Source organism: Pelophylax lessonae, assembly GCF_965119305.1.
Source record: "Pelophylax lessonae genome assembly, chromosome: 3".
In the NCBI taxonomy this organism is placed as follows: domain Eukaryota; kingdom Metazoa; phylum Chordata; class Amphibia; order Anura; family Ranidae; genus Pelophylax; species Pelophylax lessonae.
The window spans coordinates 429,687,865-429,710,512 of NC_138770.1; the positions used below are offsets into that span (position 1 = coordinate 429,687,865).

The 22,648-nt window shown below is 39.3% G+C and overlaps 1 protein-coding gene across 1 annotated transcript in view; it reads right to left on the minus strand.

Moving 5' to 3' along the window:
- The window catches only part of MED23 (mediator complex subunit 23), a 170,293-nt gene that overhangs the window by 101,789 nt on the left and 45,856 nt on the right, over window positions 1-22,648 (minus strand). Inside the window, 4 exon segments of the mRNA XM_082252280.1 lie at window positions 9,806-10,051; window positions 11,445-11,590; window positions 16,213-16,356; window positions 18,796-18,996. Coding sequence (XP_082108406.1) covers window positions 9,806-10,051; window positions 11,445-11,590; window positions 16,213-16,356; window positions 18,796-18,996 — 737 coding nt within the window.

Below are 22,648 nucleotides of genomic sequence, written 5' to 3' on the forward strand. Positions count from 1 at the left end.
TCATCATGCTGCTTTTGTCAGCAGTCACATCAATGAATACAAGAAAAACAGTTCCATTGGCAGTCATACATGCCCACGCCATGGCACTACCACCACCATGCTTCACTGATGAGGTGGTATGCTTTGGATCATGAGCAGTTCCTTTCCTTCTCCATACTCTTCTCTTCCCATCACTCTGGTACAAGTTGATCTTGGTCTCATCTGTCCATAGGATGTTGTTCCAGAGCTGTGAAGGCTTTTTTTTAGATGTTGTTTGGCAAACTCTAATCTGGCCTGTTTTTGATGCTCGCCAATGGTTTGCCTCTGTATTCACTCTGGTGAAGTCTTCTCTTGATAGTTGACTTTGACACACATACACCTACCTCCTCTCCTGGAGAGAGTGTTCTTGATCTGGCCAACTGTTGTGAAGTGTGTTTTCTTCCCCAGGGAAAGAATTCTTCGGTCATCCATCACAGTTGTTTTCCTTGGTCTTCCGGGTCTTTTGGTGTTGCTGAGCTCACCGATGCGTTCTTTCTTTTTAAGGATGTTCCAAACAGTTGATTTGGCCACACCTAATGTTTTTGCTATCTCTCTGATGGGTTTGTTTTGTTTCTTCAGCCTAATGATGGCTTGCTTCACTGATAGGGACAGCTCTTTAGATCTCATATTGAGAGTTGACAGCAACAGATTCCAAATGCAAATAGCACACTTGAAATTAACTCTGGACCTTTTATCTGCTCCATGTAAATGGGATAATGAGGGAATAACACACACCTGGCAAAGGAACAGCTGAGCAGCCAATTGTCCCATTACTTTTGATCCCTTAAAAAGTGGGAGGCACATATACAAACTGTTGTAATTCCTACACCTTTCACCTGATTTGGATGTAAATACCCTCAAATTAAAGCTGAAAGTCTGCAGTTAACCGCTTGCCGACCGCCCACAGTATTTTTACTGCGGCAGTCAACCCTTCCTGGGCAAAGCGACGTAGTACTACATCGCTCGCCCAGGAGCCTGTAGGGGGCGAGCGCGTGCCACCGGAGGTGCGTTCACGGCCACCCCCGCGCAAGTGACCGGTGGCTTCGATGTCCGCCAGACACTCGCGATCTCCTGCTGGAGCGGGAGAAAGCCAGGCGACTGATGTAAACAAAGCCGCCTGTCATTCTCCCTGGTGTAACTGCAGAGACTATACGATCCCGCTACGCCCCTTGACAGTTAGAATCACGCCCCTAGGGACACACTTAACCCCTTGATAACTAATAGAGTTAACCCCTTCCCTGCCAGTGTCATTTTTACAGTAACAGTGCATATGTATAGCACTGATTACTGTAGTAATGTCACTGGTACCCACAAAAGTGTCAAAAATGTTAGTCAGGGGTCCGATCTGTCCGCCGCAGTCCAGCAAAAAAAAAAAAAAAAAAAAACCACACGCAGATCACCGCCATTACTAGTTAAAAAAAACAAAAAAACCATAAATCTTTCCCTTAGTTAGTAAACGCAATAACTTTTGTGCAAACCAATCAAAATACGCTTATTGCGATTTTATTTACCAAAAATATGTAGCAGAAAACAAATTGGCCTAAAATGTTAAAAGATTTAGATTTTTATATTTTTTGGGGGGGAATTTCAAATAAAATTTTTTTTAAAAAATAGTTATTTTTTAAAAATTTATGCTCTTTTTTGTTTATAGCGCAAAAAATAAAAACCGTACAGGTGATCAAATACCACCAAAAGAAAGCCCTGTTTGTGGGAGAAAAAAGGACGTCAGTTTCATTTGGGTACAGCATCGCATGACCGCGCAATTGTCTGTAAAGTCACGCAGCGCAGAATCGCAAAATAGACCCTGGTCTTTGAGCAGCCAAATCCTCCGGGAGGCTTAAGTGGTTAAAGCACATCTTGTTTGTTTCATTTCAACTCCATTGTGGTGGTGTATAGAGCCAAAAAAAGATTAGAATTGTGTCAATGTCCCAATATTTATGGACCTGACTGTAGATCTGGCATTTGTTTTGACCAGGTTCTATGGAGATTTTTTGACTTTTTTATTGCTTATCCTTTGCACACTTTGTAGCTCAAAACGAAACACTGTCAAGGAATTCTATGATACTTTGGACAATACCAGCATATTGTTTTCACCTGGTCTGCAGATGTTGGATATTTTTAGTTTGAATAATAGTCTTGTGCTGTTTAAAGATGTTGTTAAGAGAAGTCACCATATGGTGGGTTTGTATTGGGCATGTACTGTTGTATTATAAAATGATTACCCAGTTTAAAGCTATGATATGTATACTTTCTTGTTGTTTACTTCTCCCCCACTGGTAGAACACAATAGCTCCGCAGGAGGGATTCAGGACACTTTGATTATTGGACATTTTAAGTGCACTGTCCTCATTTCTAAGAAAAAGCACAGCTCTTAAAAAAGGTTCCAAAGGCTGCCCCCTCAGCCCGACTAATACTTACTTGAGCCCAATCTTGATCCATTAAAGTGCACGAGAGCAGAGGCTCTCCCTCCTGATTGGCTGAGATACAGCAGCGGGAGCTAATGGCTCCCCCTGCTGTCAATCACAGCCAGTAAGCAGGGAGCGGTGCTGAGCCACACTTTGAGTCTTATTGACACAGAGAACTGGCGCAAGAGTGAGCACACACAAGTGTCCCCTTAACAAGTGCCTTGCTATGGGGAAACTCGGCAAGGGGGAGGGGCCCACCAGAGCGCTGACAGGAGACCCGAGAACAGGATCGATGCAAAACCATCGCACAGAGCAGGTAAGTATGACATTATTATGTGTGTGTGTGTGTGTGTGTGTGTATGTGTGTATGTATGTATGTATGTATGTATGTATGTATGTATGTGTATATATATATATATATATATATATATATATATAGTCCAAAGAGATATAGAGATGAATGTTTTAAACAAGTAAAATGGATGCATATGCGCTTGACAAGATTTTTATCGTTTTTGCAGGCAGATTAGTTTAAAAGCTTACTATTCCTCTAGACCTACAGTTGGCAATGTTCGTTCATTACAGCTATCTATCCATAATTCGGAATTAAAAAACAAAAGCAGGTTCGTTCCGCCGACCTTGTGCAGCAGCTTAACTCTTTACTGCTAAGATGGAAGAGAATATTAAGCTTTTCATCCAAGAGGGATCATATACCTAATATTCTTACTCAGACAAAAATTAGTACTCTTAAAGCTCTTTCTGCTAGACAGGATATTACTATCAAGCCAGCCGATAAAGGCATTGTGATTATGGATACGGTGCAATATGAGGGAGAAGTTCTCGGACAACTAGCAGATACTAGAACTTATAAATGTTTGCATCATAATCCCACATGCAGGATATGAAATAGAAATAAAGTAGTAGTAAGTCATGCACTACAACAAGGTATTATAGATAAAGCTACACAATCTTTTCTTGTCCCCGAGTTTCCAGTCACTGCCATCATATATATACTACCCAAAATCTAGAAGGATCCGATAAACCCCCTAGACCGCCCAATTGTGTCCAGCACAGAATCAGTTACTATGCCTATAGCTAAATATTTGGATACGTGTTTGACCCTCTTGGTGGTTCAGACTTGTTCATATACAAGAGGCACACAAGACTTTTTGGATAAAATACATAATTGGTGGATTGTGTGCCTGGTTCTGTGCTGGTCACATGGGATATAGATAATCTTTATACAGCCATTCCACATTAATTAGGGAGAGAGGCATGCCAACGACTTTTAATTCGATCAAAGAATTATGATACAGATCAAATTGCCTTTTTATTGGAGCTATTAAATATAGTTTTACAAGAAAACTTTTTTCTATTTAAGGACACATATATATTACTTACAACTGATTGGAGCAGCGATGGGCTCGAATGTCACCCCCCCTCCCATATGCTAATGCATTTAGGAGTATGATTGAAGATGCATTCATCTATAATTGTGATTTATTAATAACTGTGCCTGCTGCTACAGGTTCATTGATGACGTGTTTGCCATATGGGTGGGCAACATGGAGTCATTGCACTTATTTAATTTAAATTACTTGGTTCCTGGTTTGAGATTTAATTTGAGTGTAAATGAGACCAAGATTCCTTTTTTAGATACTTAGTTTATCCATACATGGTAGACATATTATAAGTGACCTCTATTGGAAACCCACGGATCATAATCTCTTCTTACATTATAGTAGCTTTCATCCTCCAGGTGTCTTTAGGTCGATCCCTCACAGTCAATTCACCAGTGTCTCGAGGATTATGAGTGATTCCGAGAAACGGGAGATGAGATGGAGGACTGACTTCAAGAATTAGGATATCCCAATGATATTATTAAAAAAGAACTTAAACATTTTAGAAATAAGAAAGAAAGGGTAACCAGGTGCAGGATACCCTTTATTTCCCAACTTCATCCATTTTCACATCGGGTATTTAATATTGTGAAAAGGCATTGGTCTATTTTAAGTTCTAATTACTCACATATTTCTAAATTTGTATTTCCACCTTTACCATCTTATAGACGAGGAAGAACTTTGCATGACAGATTAGTTAAATCTGATCAATATCGCCCACAAGTGGACCCTGTTACATGTTTAGGTCCACGTAACAATGGTTCTCACCCATGTTTAAGGTGTATACATTGTGCCAACATGATTAAAAAGGAAACTGTTTTTCCCATCCTCAAAAGGGATATAATATTACAATAAGGGATCACTACACCTGTTTATCTTCTTACGTAATTTATATCATAAAATGTCCTTGTGGGCTTTTATATGTTGGAGAAACCACTCCAAGTTAAAGAACAGATTGCCCGCCACAAGTATTCCATTAGGGACAAATGAGATAAAAATTACCATTATCGAGGAATTTTCTTGAAAAGAAGACATTCGGTCTCACAACTCAAATATATGTATAACCAGGAATAGGTGAGGTGGAAACAGGGAACTCCTTTTAACCGGTTGCCGACCGCCGCACGACTATATACTGCGGCGGTCAGCCCCGGCCAGGCAGAGTGACGTATCGGTACGTCACTCGCCTGTCACTGACTTGCGAGCCTATAGCGAGCGGGCGCGCGCCCGCCGAGGCGCGCGCCCGCCGCGGCTCGTTCACAGGCAAGTCAGTGCGTGTGACCGGCGGACTCGATGTCCGCCGGCCACACTACGATCGCTCCTGTGAAGGGAGAAAGACAGAGCAGCTTGTGTAAACAAGCTGCCTGTCAGTTCTCCCTGTGTAAAAGTAAAGATCTGACCGTTCTACTATGTAGAACGGTTGATCTTTGCTTTTACACCAATAGCAATGTCCCTACACAGTAGAAAGCACGCCCCTAGGACACACTTAACCCCTCCCTTCCCAATAAAGTTAACCCCTTCCCTGCCAGTGTCATTTTTGCAGTAACAGTGCATATGTATAGCACTGATTACTGCAGTAATGTCACTGGTAACCCCAAAAGTGTCAAAAATGTCAGTCAAGGGTCCGATCTGTCCGCCGCAATGTCGCAGTACCGAAAAAAAAAATCGCAGATCGCCGCCATTACGCGTTAAAAAAAAAAACACCAAAAATGACAAAAATCTTTCTCTTTGTTAGTAAACGCGATAACTTTTGCGCAAACCAATCAAAATACGCTTTTTGCGATTTTTTTTACCAAACATAGGTAGCATAAAACAAATTGGCCGAAAAATGTTAAAAAATTTTGATTTTTACTTTTTTTTTTGGGGAATTTCATATAAAAAAATGTGAAAAATATTGTTATTTTTGCAAAATTTACGCTCTTTTTTTGTTTATAGCGCGTGATCAAAAAATCGCACAGGTGATCAAATACCACCAAAAGAAAGCTCTGTTTGTGGGAAAAAAAGGACGTCAAATTCGTTTAGGTACAGCGTCGCACGACCGCGCAATTGTCCGTTAAAGTCACGCAGTAAAAAATCGCAAAAAAACCCCTGGTCCTTTAGCAGCCAAATCCTCCGGGGCTTAAGTGGTTAAAGAAATGAGAAGTAAGCTGGATCCATTGTTTAGATACTATTAGCCCGAAAAGGCTAAACTCTAATTTTGATTTGTATTTATTTATTTAGTTGGGATTTTGTGTGTGTGTGTGTGTGTGTGTGTGTGTGTGTGTGTGTGTGTGTGTGTGTGTATGTGTGTGTGTGTATGTATGTATATTATATATATTTATTATTTTTTCAATGATTATGTATTAAATGTTATTTATATTTTCATTTTTTTGTATGTTTTTGGACAATAGGTGCCGGATACGATATAGATTGTTCATCATGCCTGTTGTGTTTTTCGTTTCGCTCATAGATATATATTTTCTGACTGAGACTAAGGTTATTGTGTATTCGCGTTTGAAGAAGGGCGCTACCGATAATAGCCCATTACCAGCAAATACGTATACAATTATGCAGTTTTATATGTGGAATAAAAATTACTTTTTGTGCCGCAACCCTCCCCCTTCCCCATTTCATTATATTATATATACATACATACACACACATATCCATCTATCTATACAAATACACACACACACAAAAAAAATTAAAGGAACACTTAGGAACACTTTGAAAACACATCAGATCTGAATGGGGAAAAAATCTCATGCTGGATATCTATACTGATAAAAGGATGCCACATCGTTGGATGGAAATGAAAATTATGAATTCAAAGACACCCTGAAAATCAAAGTGAAAAAATTATGCAGCAGGCTAGTCCATTTTGCCAAAATATCATTGCAGCAACTCAAAAATGATACTCAGTAGTTTGTATGGCCCCCACGTGCTTGTATGCATGCCTGACAACATCGGGGCATGCTTCTAAGGAGACGGGGGATTTTCCCCCAGATCTGAACCAAGGCATAAGCTCCTGAACAGACTGAGGTGCAACCTGGCGGCGTCAGATGGACCAAAACATAATGTCCCAGGGGTGGTCTCCTGGGTTTAGGTCAGGCGAACATGGGGGCCGTTCAATGGTATCAATTCACCACATGAGGCTGGGCATTGTCGTGCACCAGGAGGAACCCAGGACTCATTGCACCAGCATAGGGTCTGACAATGGGTCAGAGGACTTCATCCCAATACCTAACAGCAGTCAGGGTGCCATTGACTAGCCTGTAGAGGTCTGTGCATCCCTCCATGGATATGCCTCCCCAGACCACCACTGACCCACCACCAAACAGGTCATGCTGAATGAGGTTACAGGCAGCATAACGTTCTCCACTGCTTCTCCAGACCCTTTCACATCTGTCACATGTGCTCAGGGTGAACATGCTCTCATGTGTGAAAAGCACAGGGCGCCAGGCTTGCCAATTCTAGTGTTCAATGGCAAATTCCAATCAAGCTCCACGGTTCTGGGCAGTAAGCACAGGGTCCACTAGAGGACATTGGGCCCTCAGGCCACCCTCATGAAGTCTGTTTCTGATTGTTTGGTCAGACATTCACAGCAGTGGGCTGCTGGAGGTAATTTTTTTAGGGCTCTGGCAGTGCTCATTCTGTTCCTCCTTGCATAAAAGAGCAGATACCGGTCCTGCTAATGGGTTAGGGACCTTCTATGGACCTGTCCAGCTCTTCTAGAGTAACTGCCTGTCTCCTGGAATCTCCTCAATGCTCTTGAGACTGTGCTGGCAAACCTTCTGGCAATAGCATGTGCCATCTTGGAGGAGTTGGACTGCCTGTGCAACCTCTATAGGGTCCAGGTATTGCCTCATGCTACCAGTAGTGACACTGACCCTAGCCAAATGCAAAACTAGTTAAAACAGTCAGAAAAGATGAATAGGGGAAAAAATGTCAGTGACCTCCACCTGTAAATTCATTCCTGTTTTGGAGGTTGTCTCATTGTTTCCAATCTAGTGCACCTGTTCATCTCATTAACACCTAAGCAGCTAAAACTGATTAGCAACCCGACTGCTACTTAACGAACCAGATCAATATCCCGGGAGTTTAATTGACTTGATGCTGTACTCTGATTAAAAGTGTAATTTTTTTGAGCAAGATATCTTTTTTTTTTGTCCCTTACAATAACTTTAGAGTTGGTACATACGGGACAAATATCGACCAGTTCAACAGAAACCAGACCATATTCTGCCAGTGTGTACAGCAGTCTGTCTGGCTTCTGTTGAACTGGCATCTTGGAAAACCAGCAGCAATAAGCAGCCGATCAGCACTCGCAGCCAATGGCTGCAAGCGGTGATCCGTGTGTCCAGAAAGGGGGCAGTACCCCATCAGAACACAAAGCACAGTGATGGGGGGGGGGGGGTTGCTGTACTAACATCCATTGAGTTAGTACAGTGATTTCAGCCCAGCAGGCTGAATGAAAAAAAAAAAAGGGGTGGAAACTCACTCCAGGATACATCACTTCCTATAGTTAGAGTGCAATTGTTTTTAATGCTGGATTTATCTGTACTCAAATGTAAGTGCAATATTGTTGGCTTTTAAATAAAAGTCAAAAATACTACACAACGAGAGCTCTCTTCTCTCTCCCCTTTAATCTGTACACCCATACTGTGTGTGTGTATTACGGTGCTGGAGTGCTGCGTTATGCATCTTCAGAGGATTTCCTACACCAGGATATTTGGGTGGATGTTTGCAGCAATCTGGATTCAGATGTATGGTGACCAGCCTGTGAACTTCAGGAAATACCCCATTGCTGTTTTTGACTCCCTGTAATAGGAGTCAATAGAGTCTGGTGACTGCGCAGTACATCTATATGTTGGTGGAAAGGACAACACTTCTGGTGGATGAACATTTTACTTTAGTTGGATCCCACTTAAACTTTGTTTACTCCATGAACTATTATTTTGTATATATTAACAATATTCACATCACATTGGTGTTAGTTATTTTTATGTCAATTTTATGCTTTTTACTTCACGGTGATCATATGCCAGCTATTTAGCTTCTATACACTACAATTTGGGAGCGCAGTCTATAATAATCTCAGTGGGTGAAAAAACCCTAAAGTGTGTATCCTCCAATTAATGTTTCTTTTTGCCATGCTTGTTGCTGTATCGTATTCTCAATAATAATTTGCCTATCCTGAGACAAGTTTTTTTTTACACGTAAAATGGATAACAAATGTTACAACACTAACAACGTTTATCAGTTCTGTAAATGTGTTAAAAAAAATAAAAAAAATAAAAACTAGGTTTTAAAACAAAAATCTTTAATAAATACTAGGTCTGTGTGATAGGTTTTTTTTCTTGGGTATTTTAAAAGCCCCCTATGTTCTCTCCATCAATGTATACTACTCACAGAAGTCTCTCTCTCAAATACCAGTACATAAACAATCTACAAGCTGAAAAAATGGCAAATTTATGTATTAAATACTAACTTAAATGAAATGTAATCCGAGGATGCCAACATCATTAAACTGAGTAGCTGATGACTAAAGCTACTTGTTTAAAAGAGGGAATGTAGATGTCATTGTTTACTTGGGTTTATAAGGTGCAAGCTGAAAAGTTGTCATCCGGTTTTTAATTTTAGTGCTGAAGTCTGACTTGAAATAAACATGCACAAAGAGTAAAGACATGACAGACTGCGTGCTTTTTCCAGTTAAGTACTGAAATCTAGATCGAGAGAAGAGTCTAGAAGCAATGATAATGTTACATTGTCCTATGCTAAATAGTTACACCATAAAAAGAACACAGTGCTTATTTTCCACTGCTCAGCAATGACAACTTGACCTTAATTTTTGCAACATTTCAGTATGCCTTTCAACACTGCAAGCTTTTAAAGATTGGCTACTCTTTAATGTTTATGTATTGGTATCCCAAGGCTTACTTTAACAGAACGCGGTTACAAATCTATTCCTGTCACATTCTGTAGAATAAAATGTCAGATTAATACCTCATTTTTGCATGAACTGTAAGTGAATCCAGCAAGTTCATTGGAAGAGGTGTAGTTGACCCAGATGCTATACAGTTGGTTCCTGGCAGCGATATCTTCACATTTCCGTTGCCATAAATAGTTTCCACAAGCACTCCCATGGGTAATGTGAAACACTCAGAATTGGTTGAGTAAGCGTTACATAGCAACGCAATTTTATAATCGTTCATTTGTAAACTCTTGCTTCTTAAACTCTGCTGCAAAAACCTGTAAGATCCAAAACATGGTATTAGTAAAAGGAAAAAAGTGGGTACATTACAAAATAATTCCAGCAATATACTTTTCAAATAGACAAACCTCATATATGCTAACATTCATGTTTTAGAGCACTGATGTACAAAACATACAGTGCCTTGCAAAAGTATTCACCCCCTTAACTTTTTACCTATTTTGTTACATTACATCAATGTTTTGTTAATCTGAATTTTATGTGATGGATGAGAACACAATAGTCTAAGTTGCTGAAGTGAAATGAGAAAAATATATACTAAACTAAAATAAACTATTTTTTAGAAATAGAAAACAGAAAATTGCCATGTGCGTATGTATTCACCCCCTTTGTTATGAAGCCCATAAAAAGCTCTGGTACAACCAATTACCTTCAGAAGTCACATAATTAGTGAAATGATGTCCACCTGTGTGCAATCTAAGTGTCACATGATCTGTCATTACATATACACACCTTTTTTGAAAAGCCCCAGAGGCTGCAACACCTAAGCAAGAGGCACCACTAACCAAACACTGCAATGAAGACCAAGAAACTCTCCAAACAAGTAAGGGACAATGTTGTTGAGAAGTACAAGTCAGGGTTAGGTTATAAAAAAAATATCCAAATCTTTGAGGATCCCTCACAAATATTTTAGTAAATATAAACTGCTAAATCCCTTTTCTCATCAGCAGTTAGAGCAGTTGTGTAACTTCTATCCGTGTCCAGCCAAGCACTGGTTAAAGCTCGCGAGGAGTTTTCTGACTGTGCTACGATACTGCAAAACCCCTGACCCTCTGTCTGGAGAGTGCTTACTGGCCCTGTGTTGATCATATGCACTCTTCCCAAGATAAAAAAAAAAAAAAAAAAACACACCTCTAGCAACACACACCAAACTGAGCATGTGAAGTTTGACTCCATGGACTCGGTTTTAGCAGGAAATTATAAGGGGTCAGTGGAAGAGGAGGACCAGAGAACACAGGATCAAACAGCCTTTTTACACAATGCAGAGGATTAACCCGTTATGTTCCACAGTGAGTAGAACAAGCTGATTTTACGGTTGTAGGTTTACTAACACTTTAAGGAGTACTTTATCACGGTTACACTGGATTTAACGATTTGGACTTTTTGTGGACTTTAGAATATCCTTCTAGAGTTTTTAATTTATATGTGTTTAATACATCAATTTTGTCACATTTCACGGATATTTACGTTTATTTGGGTGTAACGCAACACTATTTATATTTATGTTTACTGGGAGACACACTTTTGTGTTTGCAGCTTTAATTTTTTTTTTTTTTTTTGCACAAGTCCAAAGTTAACTCTTTATGAATAATTTTTGAATGCTTGGACTGCAATAATGAAATAATCTAATAATAAAAGTTAGTGACATACTCGTGGTGTAGTTTTAGTGAATGAGGAATAGGAATCTGGAGTTTGGAGTTGTCATTTTGAGCTTTTCTGTTCAGATGGATCCAGATACAGGTCATTGCAAAGGAATGAGTAGACTGAGGTTTGGTGATATCCGGCACTGGAATACACTAAAAAAAGAACATAGGTAAGCACAAAGTACAAGGTTCAACATTAGTTTATCAGAAACGACATTAATCCTAACAATAGGAAAAAGAGAAAATTAAGTAACAAAAATTTAGGTGGACATTATTGTCTTGTAACCTTCATTATCGCTTAGAAAAATAGGTAATATAAAACATTTTATTACTTTAAAAGTATTGGGCTGATTCCAGATCAGATTTTTTTTTTGTGGAGCCAGTAAACGCTAGCATTCAATCAGATTTCAGCTTCCATATTACAGAAATATTAAACAAGCATTGTAATTGAAAAACGTGCTGCGCCAGAAGTGCACAAAAATAATAAGTGATTAATGAATCAACAAGTGTTATCAACAAAATATAGTGTCCATCATATGTGCTCTGATGAAACATAAATGTTCATATAAAGTGCTCCAAAGTAATGATTAGTATATCCAGGTGATGACAGGACAGCCTCAATCCCTTGTGAATCAAGCAGGAACCACCAGTGTGTGAACTCCCTCCACCAGTAAGATTGGCCTCTCACCTTGATACCAGACCCAAACGGGCCAGCATGAGCATATCAGGGGATAAACAGACTATCACAGGTAACCTCTCCAGCCTTCACCTCCGGGGGTCGCCAGGACATAAAATAAAGATAAAGCAAAGATCTAGTGCTCTCTGAATGTAAATAATGACCTTTTATTGAGCATAAAGGGGTAACTCACATTTGTTGGGCACTCAGCCGTGCCTGCTGTTATGGCATTCAGTGTTAGAGAGTAGCACCCGAGCGATCGGCGTCAGGCACGCAGGCTCCGCCTCCCTATACGCGTTACGCCTGGAGCGTGGGCTCCGTTTGGCTTCTTCGGTAGAAGAAGCCAAACGGAGCCCACGCTCCAGGCGTAACGCGTATAGGGAGGCGGAGCCTGCGTGCCTGACGCCGATCGCTCGGGTGCTACTCTCTAACACTGAATGCCATAACAGCAGGCACGGCTGAGTGCCCAACAAATGTGAGTTACCCCTTTATGCTCAATAAAAGGTCATTATTTACATTCAGAGAGCACTAGATCTTTGCTTTATCTTTATTTTATGTCCTGGCGACCCCCGGAGGTGAAGGCTGGAGAGGTTACCTGTGATAGTCTGTTTATCCCCTGATATGCTCATGCTGGCCCGTTTGGGTCTGGTATCAAGGTGAGAGGCCAATCTTACTGGTGGAGGGAGTTCACACACTGGTGGTTCCTGCTTGATTCACAAGGGATTGAGGCTGTCCTGTCATCACCTGGATATACTAATCATTACTTTGGAGCACTTTATATGAACATTTATGTTTCATCAGAGCACATATGATGGACACTATATTTTGTTGATAACACTTGTTGATTCATTAATCACTTATTATTTTTGTGCACTTCTGGCGCAGCACGTTTTTTGATTTTTATGTTTTTGTTGTGAGGTGTGGACACAATTTGTGTATGCAGCCGGATTTATATATTGATTTATTCTAGCACATTTATACACATTTGAATTTCACTTAGTCTTGCGCTGATAGTTTTTTCACTATAAGCATTGTAATTGACCTATATGCACAACTTCAACATTGTGCTAATTTTTATTGTACTCAGGTATTCATGAATCAGCCCGTGTATTTATATTTACATATGTACATATACATATTCTGAGGGGAGGTGAAGATAGGAAGTAATTGCCAAAACATGTCTAATTAGAACAATTCATAAAGGTTATTGGGTGAATTTATGTTTAATCTAAGTTTATGGAAACAGTTTTGCACAAGGCTCCCAACTTTTCTGAAGAGATTGCATCTATCAATCTCACTTTTGTGTACGTAAAATCACTAGCCATATGCTCTGATAGACTAGATACATTCAAAAAAGCATGGAAACCATGGTTACCTTGGGTTAGGACCTAACACCTGTTTAACATAATCCATTTTTCCAAATATGTTCCTTACACAAGTACTGAGCTTCCATAGCTCTGTTAATTGTCTTATTATACAGCATTTATACCTGCTACTAGGTTTTATTTGGTTTGTATCGCTATACTGTCTACAATATTATTTATATTCATGCAAAAAATCCAATAAAAAGCATTGAAAAAATATATATAATTTTTGCATACTAAATTTTCAGACACAGATAATACTTACATACCAACAACCACAATTAAAAACAAAAAATATCCAATAAACACTTACGAGAGTCACCTGAGCATAGAGGAGCACATTATATACAAATAAATACAAAATCCATCTCGCTGCTATCAGCCAATGTAAAAGGAAACCTCTAATTTCTTATAAAAGAAATCCGGTAAGAAAAAAGGCAAAGTGGTTTTTGGCATGTTAGGGGCAATCACACCTGTAACAGTAGTATAAAGCCACAAACTGTGATCCCAGAAGTCATGAATTAGAGGACATTCCCACCAAATGAGCAAGAGTGAGCCCTTAGCAGGATGGCATCGCCAGCATATGTCGGAGACATCTGAATATATTCGATGAAGCAACGTTGGGCACCAATGGGAGGTGAATTTAAAGATAAAGAATACTTGTAATGGTCATTAAAACATGTAAAGTATAAAAGTGTCAAAAACACACTTTGCAAATATCATCAAGAGGTTAAGGGACATAAGGGAGGAAATGCACAGCATTGGACTGTAGAGTAAGTGTATGTGTGTAAAATACTTGTGAGATTTGTTAACACTAAATGTTAAACTTTTCTTGTTGTTGTTAAACTTTGTTGACTTATTTAGAACTTATATTTAATACCAAGGCACTTCACCCTAATCTCCCTCATCATCAATAAACAAAAAAAACATGAAAATGGGAGACAAGGCCAAGATATCCACTCTTTTTTTTTTTTTTTTTTTTAACATAGCCCTATAGCGTCAGGTTAGACTCTTAGAAATCACCCCAAAATTTAAAGACATCCTATTAGGCCCACTACACTAAAAATAGCAGCATTTGCAAACATACTACTGATTAAATACAATCCTAGAAATTTGCTACCTTACATTGTACAATTATTCACCCATCATTTCAGGAAAAACTTGGAAAATTCAAATAAATCTGACAAATATAGAACCTTCTGTCCAACTCACAAACCACCAACATATTCCCATTTAGTTGGCGAAACACCAAAATTTATTCAGAAATAATAAAAATAAAAAAAATTCAGAGCAACATTTTTAACCAACTTTTTGCTACAGTTATTTATTTATTAACTGTCCTGGGAAATGAACTGTTTGCATAGTACAGGAAGATGATCTTCCATCAATTTCAGAGTATAAAAAATCATCCTTAAATTTCAATTAATTCTAACAGATTTTCATAAACACATTAAGGGCTCTTTCACAAGGAGTGGACCGCGTTGCGATCCGCTCCGGCACTTTTTTTGTTTCACGGAGCGGATGACACTTGTGTCATCCGCTCCGTATGTCCGCATATCATCCCATCCGTTTGCAGATGATATACAGACATAATGTATGGCTATGGGCATTGCGGATGGCAGCAGATAACACTGCTGACATCCGATTTTGCATCCGTTCCGTTTTTTAAATGGAACAAAAATAGTGTACTGTTCCGTTCCAAAAAACGGAACAGAACTGAAAGGACGAAAATGGTCATCCGCTGACATCCGCAATGCCATTGACATACATTATGTCCGTATATCATCCGCAAAAAAATAGGATGATATACGGACATGCGGAACGCCCGTGTGAAAGGGCCCTAAATGTGGTCAAGAGGAGGCAAATCTGTACCACTATTGAACATTTCTGGCATTAAGCCTGGTGTAAAATGGTCATATACGCTAGAACCCAATAAATGCTCTCCCTTAAACTCTCAATTGGTCAGTTCTAGAGATTGTTGGACACAATGCCACTCACTAAAACTTGAGGAAAGGCGGTTTAACCTTAAAGTGCGTAAGGGGTTCTTCACGGTAAGAGCAGTAAAGATGTGGAATTCTCTTCCACAAGCAGTCGTATCAGCAGGGAGCATTGATAGTTTCAAAAAACTATTAGATGGACACCTTAAAGACCACAACATACAGGGGTATACAATGTACGGTTAAAAGCAAACACACACACACATCATAGGTTGAACTGGATGGACTGATGTCTTTTTTCAACCTCACTAACTATGTAACTATGTAATGTCCAAAGATTTTACAGTAGTGCTAAGTTGCAAACCCCCCTGTTTGCAGTTGGTAGAATTGCTGAATCCTATCAGAGCCTCCTTCCATCCAAAATTCCTGCAAAAACAGCAACATGTTTTTAGATTGGATAGAGACAGTGCTCACTTTTTTTGTTTTATAGTTCACCAATATTTTATTTGATTATTTGTTACTAAATACATCTACTAAACCAATTATACTCACCCTCAAAAGTTACTTATAAAATCCCTTTGTTGATATAACAACCTTTACATGCCTTACATTATTGTATCTGTGTTGCTCTTGTTCCCTTTTTTTTTTTAAATAAATAGTGGTAAGATTTAAATTAAAATTATTTCTGATATATTAGATACATAACTTCCACTTTTCACCAAATATGTGAGTGAGCAGAAAGTTGCAACTTGTCTGCAATTCGTTATGCAATAACTGGTGTAAAACAGCAAGACTCACTTCCTTTTCTGGGTACAAGAGGTCAAACAACTTCATAACTGGAAGAAAGTCTGCTAGAGCATTTTTCTGTATGCTTCCAGAGATGAACTGCAATAGAACCCACATGAGATGATCTCTGCCCTTTATGAGACCTCGGCCTGCAAGCTGAAAGAAACGTATTTTAGTTTACAATTGTTTTATTAAACGAATTGCGATAACAATACAGCATGTACTGCAAAGTAGGCATCTCAAGAATTATCCAATATCAGCTCACAGGATTGGAGATAAACATCATACGACCTTGAGGTAGTTCTACAAAGGTATATCAATAATAGGACAGTACACAGTAGCATAGTTATAACCATACTAACAAAAACAAGCATTAAAAAGGTGCACAACAACCAAGATAAAGAAAGAGAAGGCCTGAATAAGGAGCCAGCGATGCAGGGGATTGAGAAAAGGATCATTGGGAAACATATGTTAATCAACATTCCTGTAGATCCATTTATGATGGAAGACATGCATGGAACCTAAAGCGGTTTGATGAATGTGTTCCATAAGTTTATTAGCCTCCATCCTATCCTGTACTTGAACCCAAGGGGTTTGTAAGGAGCGCCAGTTCAAAGCCAAGCAATAACCCATTGTGTAGCACTATAAAATTTATGTTAATAAGAGCTCACAGGAAGTGGGGGTGGGTGTTGGACTTCTGGGATGGAAGCATAGAGCAAACACATTTGAGGAGTTAAAGTGATATCTGCTATCCAGGCTACCTATTGCCAAAAGGATAGAAGGAGGTTTACAGTATCTATAGGTAATCCTTATTATACTAAAGGTACAAGTAATGGATCGGAGTATACTTCCTCTTTACTATGCCCTACTGTGCTTACGGTGAAAAAATTTAAGTTATGATGAACTGACAAAGCACTTGTAGAAGTTGCTTGTAATTAGTCCTAAACAAAAAAAAATATACAAAACAAATAATGTTTTTTTAGATTTGTAATGTAGTCTTCAAGTGCCCACGTATGCAGACACCCTAGTTTGTTCATGTTTTTTTTATGCATTGTAGCAGTTCAGTCTTGATCTCCATAGAATCAGTCACTTTTAAAAGGACATACGCCCCCATGTACGCATACCTTTAGGAAGGCTGCGTAATGAAGTCTATTAATCAGAAGTAAGGGGCATAGGGCTCATTTTGATAATATCTGCTGAGTAACTGCATCACTTTACTATACAAGGCCTGTTACAAGGCTTGCTCCCTTATTTCTGCCATTTCTAACTTATCTAGGTGCATCCAAACACAGACCTGCAGCATCACATTTAAGGCCTGTGTCAATAGATTTTGAGCTTGTCTTTGACACACTGACAAGTGCATTTGACCAGCAGTTTACTTTCTTCATGCGAGTTTTGCATTTACATAGACTTATATGGGAATATAAAACCGACTTGAGGCAAACAAAAGTCTGTTGATGCAAGCCAAACATACCCAGAGAGTCTGTGTACCTAAGGGGGTCCTCTGCAGGTAACAATCCACCCCTTCTAATTCACAACCCCCAAAAATTTTACTTTGTTCAAACTTTATTGGCTTGAAATAAACCTTTAATACATTACAAAAAAACTACCACAATTCTTAGGCTACGTTCACATCTAGGCGTTGCTATATTATAGGCGTTTTACAGGCGTTTTTATGGGGTTTTTTTTGCAGGTGTTTGGGGGAAGGCATTGACATCTTACAAAAATGCCTGTAATCTGCCCAAAATTAAGCTCATGTACTTTTTGGAGTGGCGGGCGTTTTGCTCAAGGCTTCGGAACGCTCAGATGTGAACAGGGGCCATTGAAATGAATAGGATTTGTCTTGTTGGGCGTTTTTTGAGCTGATCTTTAGAGCTGAAAAACGCCTCAAAGCGCCTACATGTGAACGTAGCCTTAGGGTTAGCAAAAGAGACACCACAGCAGTGATTTCTTTCTTTGAGGCTTTGTTTTTTCTGACTGAAACTTCAGACTAAGCCCTCTATTGAAGGAATAAGTCAATATAATCAGTCTCTGCTCTCCCTAATCCACCCATATATGCATGTAAAATTCAGCTTCAGTTACTGAGTTCCGTGAACAGGTTTTACACTGAAGAAGAAAAATGAAGCCTGCAAAATATCAAAAGGAGCCAAAAGTTCCACTTGCTGGCTTGAAAAAAAAAAAAAAATAGAACTACTATTAATATGCAATTATATATATATGTGCTAAACATTTTTTTAAATTGTAAATTTTATTCTAAACTAAAAACAATACAGAGGTTATGTACAAAATCACTAAAAATTCCCTTTAAAGAAAACGTCTGAGTGCAACATGCTCCCTGCCACCATCAGATACTAAAAAGCTAGCTGTTTTTCTGCCTCTGGCTTTATTACTTTCTGTATCACTGAGCGAGAAGTACGCTTGCTAGCTTTGCCCTTCTTCCAAGGTTAGCGTTTTTAATTCATGAAGCCAGAGACAGCCAAGCAACTGCAAATAGCAAGTTCAGAAGGCAGTAACAGTGGTCTAAGTAGTTCTCCAAGTACATATATGTCTGTTTTAAAACTAGAATATAGTTTTGACATTCTAAACACACCATACCTTTTGATGAAGGGACAAGACCATGTGTGGAAAACTGGCAAACTGAAAGAGCACAAAGAATATTAGCTGGCTTGAAAGATGCTGCCAAAGCAGCTGGCTGGTTCCACCATCATCAAACTTCTCCTCCGTTTCGGAGCGCTCCATGGCATAGACCACCAGGTCCACCAGTTGGTCCTCCAGAACAGGGCATCGCTGCTTGTGCTGCAAAGCAGAAATCGGTATTCCAGAAGTCTTCCTCTCCAGTAGATGAAATAACACACAATACAGATAGCAAGATGGAAAGTAAAGGCCAAGAAGCATGGAATGAGGTACAGATAGAAATGAGCTGAACCCAACATGACAGGGGTACTGATAGTTCTATGTTACCATAAGAACATATTAAAGTTACATAAGAATTTTTTTTTTTCTTCCTTGGTCACATTTTATCTTTTTGATCTAGATCTATGTTACCAATACATTTTTAATGCATCTTCTGTTCCTGTTTAAGCTAGGCAATCTGTACAACCAGATATAGATTATATACTGTATATATCAAACAAGACATTCCTGAGCCAAGAATTTGAACAAACACAGCTACAGATCTATACCAAATATCCTTACTGTAAGGGACATTGATAAAGGCAGTGACGATTATACACTGAACACAGATCCACTATCAATGCCCTGTCATCAGAATTCAGCTTTAATTTACTTTGTTATGCATCAGAGATGAATAAAAGAAGCAGAGGTCTAAACAAGGAACTGCAGCTTCCCTTTCCACAGGCAAAATGGGTCAAGTATATATTTTGTTCTTCAAAATATATACAAAGCAGTAACAGAACGCTATTGTATTATTAAGAGTTTAGAAATAACCTGTCCAACAATAGCACTGCTCACTGTGCACCCAAGGCAGCACAGGTCTAGCTCACATTTCATTTTCTTTTGTTTTTTGCCATAAAAAAGGGATGAGGAAAATGACAGCCACGTTAAAATGTGTATGATCAAAATCACCCCGTCATGCTCTTTGGCAGCAAAAATAACTTGAAAGATGCAAGACTGACAATATTTTGACAAAACATGCCGTGACAAAGAGTAACATGTAGTCTCTACAGAACAGACCACCCAATGACTACTGCCTATCAGAAGGAAGCCAATGGCACATCCTCGTAGTCTACTATCTGGCAACAACAATCCCCCGTTTCTGTTCCATTTAGGATTTCACACATCTTGGAATGCTTCTAGCAAGGATAACTGCAGTGCCCTAGTACAAATAGTCTAAAATTTCATGCTACTTTCAGTATCTGAATGTTACAAAATGAAAAATTTCGAACTTTTCACAACCGAAGCTGCACTACATGCACAGCCACCGGTGTGTGTGGGAGGATAAAATGTCGCTAAGATGTGGTTTACTTTTTTTTTTTTTTTTTTTTAAGAATTGTATTAATATGTCACACTAGGTTGGACCAGTCCATGACTCCACACCATCACAGTGCAGTGGTGTGAGCTGGCTCTATAGGGAACAAGGCTTTTTGCCTTGTGTTGGGACTCCGGTGGGAGGATACCCAAGGGCCCTTAAGGTGTATAGGATCACGTGTGTAAAACAACCTGAAGCTAATCAGACATATGGAATCTTTAATGGAATTCAACCCCCAAAGTACATTTTCAGGAATAATTGCCACATTAGTACAATATACAGTAAATCTCGATAACATTTTTAACTGAATTTTCTTTTTTAACTATGAAAGACTTCCCTAAAGGTGCCCTGTGATCCACCCCAAAAAAAAAAAAAAAAGGCTCACTGTCAGCTGGGTTTCAGTTATTAAACTACCTATTTATATAAAAAATGGCTATTTTTATTACTATCGCTGAGAGAATTGCATACAACTAAAAGCGGCAACAAATAAAAGAGCAGCTCCAGGAAACACTTTTTTTTTTAGTTTAATATAGATTGGGAAAAGGTTACAACTCATATCAACTGTCTGCCCCCCCCTCCCTTTTTTTTGAGGGTGGAGAAGTTTCTCTTTTTCCTGTCTTTTAACAGGTGTGTGGCCCAACAGAAAGTGGTGGGAACAGTTTTAGCAACCCTTTCCCCTTTAGCAAAAAATAAAAAAAATAAAAAAATAAAGGCTGGAGATGGCCATTAGTAAAGGCTGCTGAATTTGGAGCCAGCTGCAGTTCACGTTGGTAGAGGCACACTTAGAAGCATGAAAAGGGTAAAACCAGCACCATATCATCATCATAAATCCACACACATTACTTAGAATACCAAAAAAATCCCTCGCAAAAAAAAAATTCTATATGTTAAAATGTAGACTGGAGACTGCTTGTGACCCCTTGGACGACAACACTTGAGCAAAACTAGCACAGGAAAGCTATTATCCAAGACACACATTTTGTAAGAAAATGCACAACACAACACTAAAAGGTCAATGTTATCTAGCATGCAAAACCTATTTTCTAGGGCTTGAAATTAACTAGTCCTGCTCATCCAGTAGGAATGATTATATGTTAGGTTAATCTTTTCAATAAATTTGAAATAAAACCTAACTTCCAAAAAAAATGATGTTCAATTCAAAGTTTTGCCTTCAGTTGTACACAGCGCATCCACCAATTAACTGAAATTAAATAAATAGGCATAGTGCATGTACCATGACTGTATATACAGACAGTTCTATTGACATACAGTAGGTACTGATTACAGACAAATGGTTTAGGTAGCCTTTAGGTTTCATCTGAAGAGTAATTTTGTAATGCCTGTCAAGAGTATTTGCTTATAAAACATAACTTGCGTCTCTTCTCTGAAGTCTTTCCTAGAATTTGTCATTCCATAATTCTCGGGGCACATACTAGTCTAGTCCCATGACAAACTGCAAATGTTTCAGCTTTAATGCTTCTGCAATAGCATACAGGCTGGAAGTCAAGGAATGGCAGCTTTAGGCTCCATGCAGACTGGCTTAAAAATCACTGCTTCTACAGGAGTTTTGGGGTTTGACTGTACCAACAAGTCGCATTCACATTATCAGGGGGCTGACTTTAAAGAGGAAGTAAACCCTCCTCAGGAAGTTGTACCTATAGGTAAGCCTATGATAAGGCTTACCTATAGGTACTGTAAATATCTCCTAAACATGTACGGTTTAGGAGATATTTACCTTTAATGCAGCCAGTGACGTCACTGGCGCATGCGCTCTGAAGGTACGGCTGATCGTGCCGTTCCTTCAGAGCCCCGTGCCGTGACCGTCGGCTCCCGCGCGCGTGCGCAGGAGTGACGTCACCGCGGCTCCGGCCAATCAGATGGCCGGATGCCGCGATCCCGGAAGACGGGCGACTGAACATGTCGCTCGTCATACAGGTAAGAGAGCGGCACGGCGGGGGCTCGTTCTAAGGTAAGTATTTCATAATGAGCTAGTATGCGATGCATACTAGCTCATTATGTCTTTCTCTTGCAGGTTGCAAAAGAAAAAAAAAAAAAAACTTTTAACGAGTTTACAACCTCTTTAAGAACCCAGAAGAGACAGCCGCCCTTCCCGATGGCATAAGAAGATAGCAGCAAGAGACTGGATGTGCTGGGGTAGTTACCTAGAGAACATCACTAGATCAGTGAGTGTGCAAGTAAATATTTTGAATGCAAACTGGCTATTGGGCGATGGGGAGGGGGGGGGGGGGGGGGGAGTAAAAGTTCTTCTTTAGAGTTCATCTAAACCCTAAAATCACCAAAATTAAGTGGTTGTAAACCCTTGCATATACTCAATGAAGTGACTAGCCTCAAGTGATACAAAGAAATGAAATTAATTCTCCAACATAGGTTGTACCTGTTTATCTGCAGTCTTCTCTTCTCTACATCCAAAGTCCAGAATTTCTACAGCTTGGGTGAGCA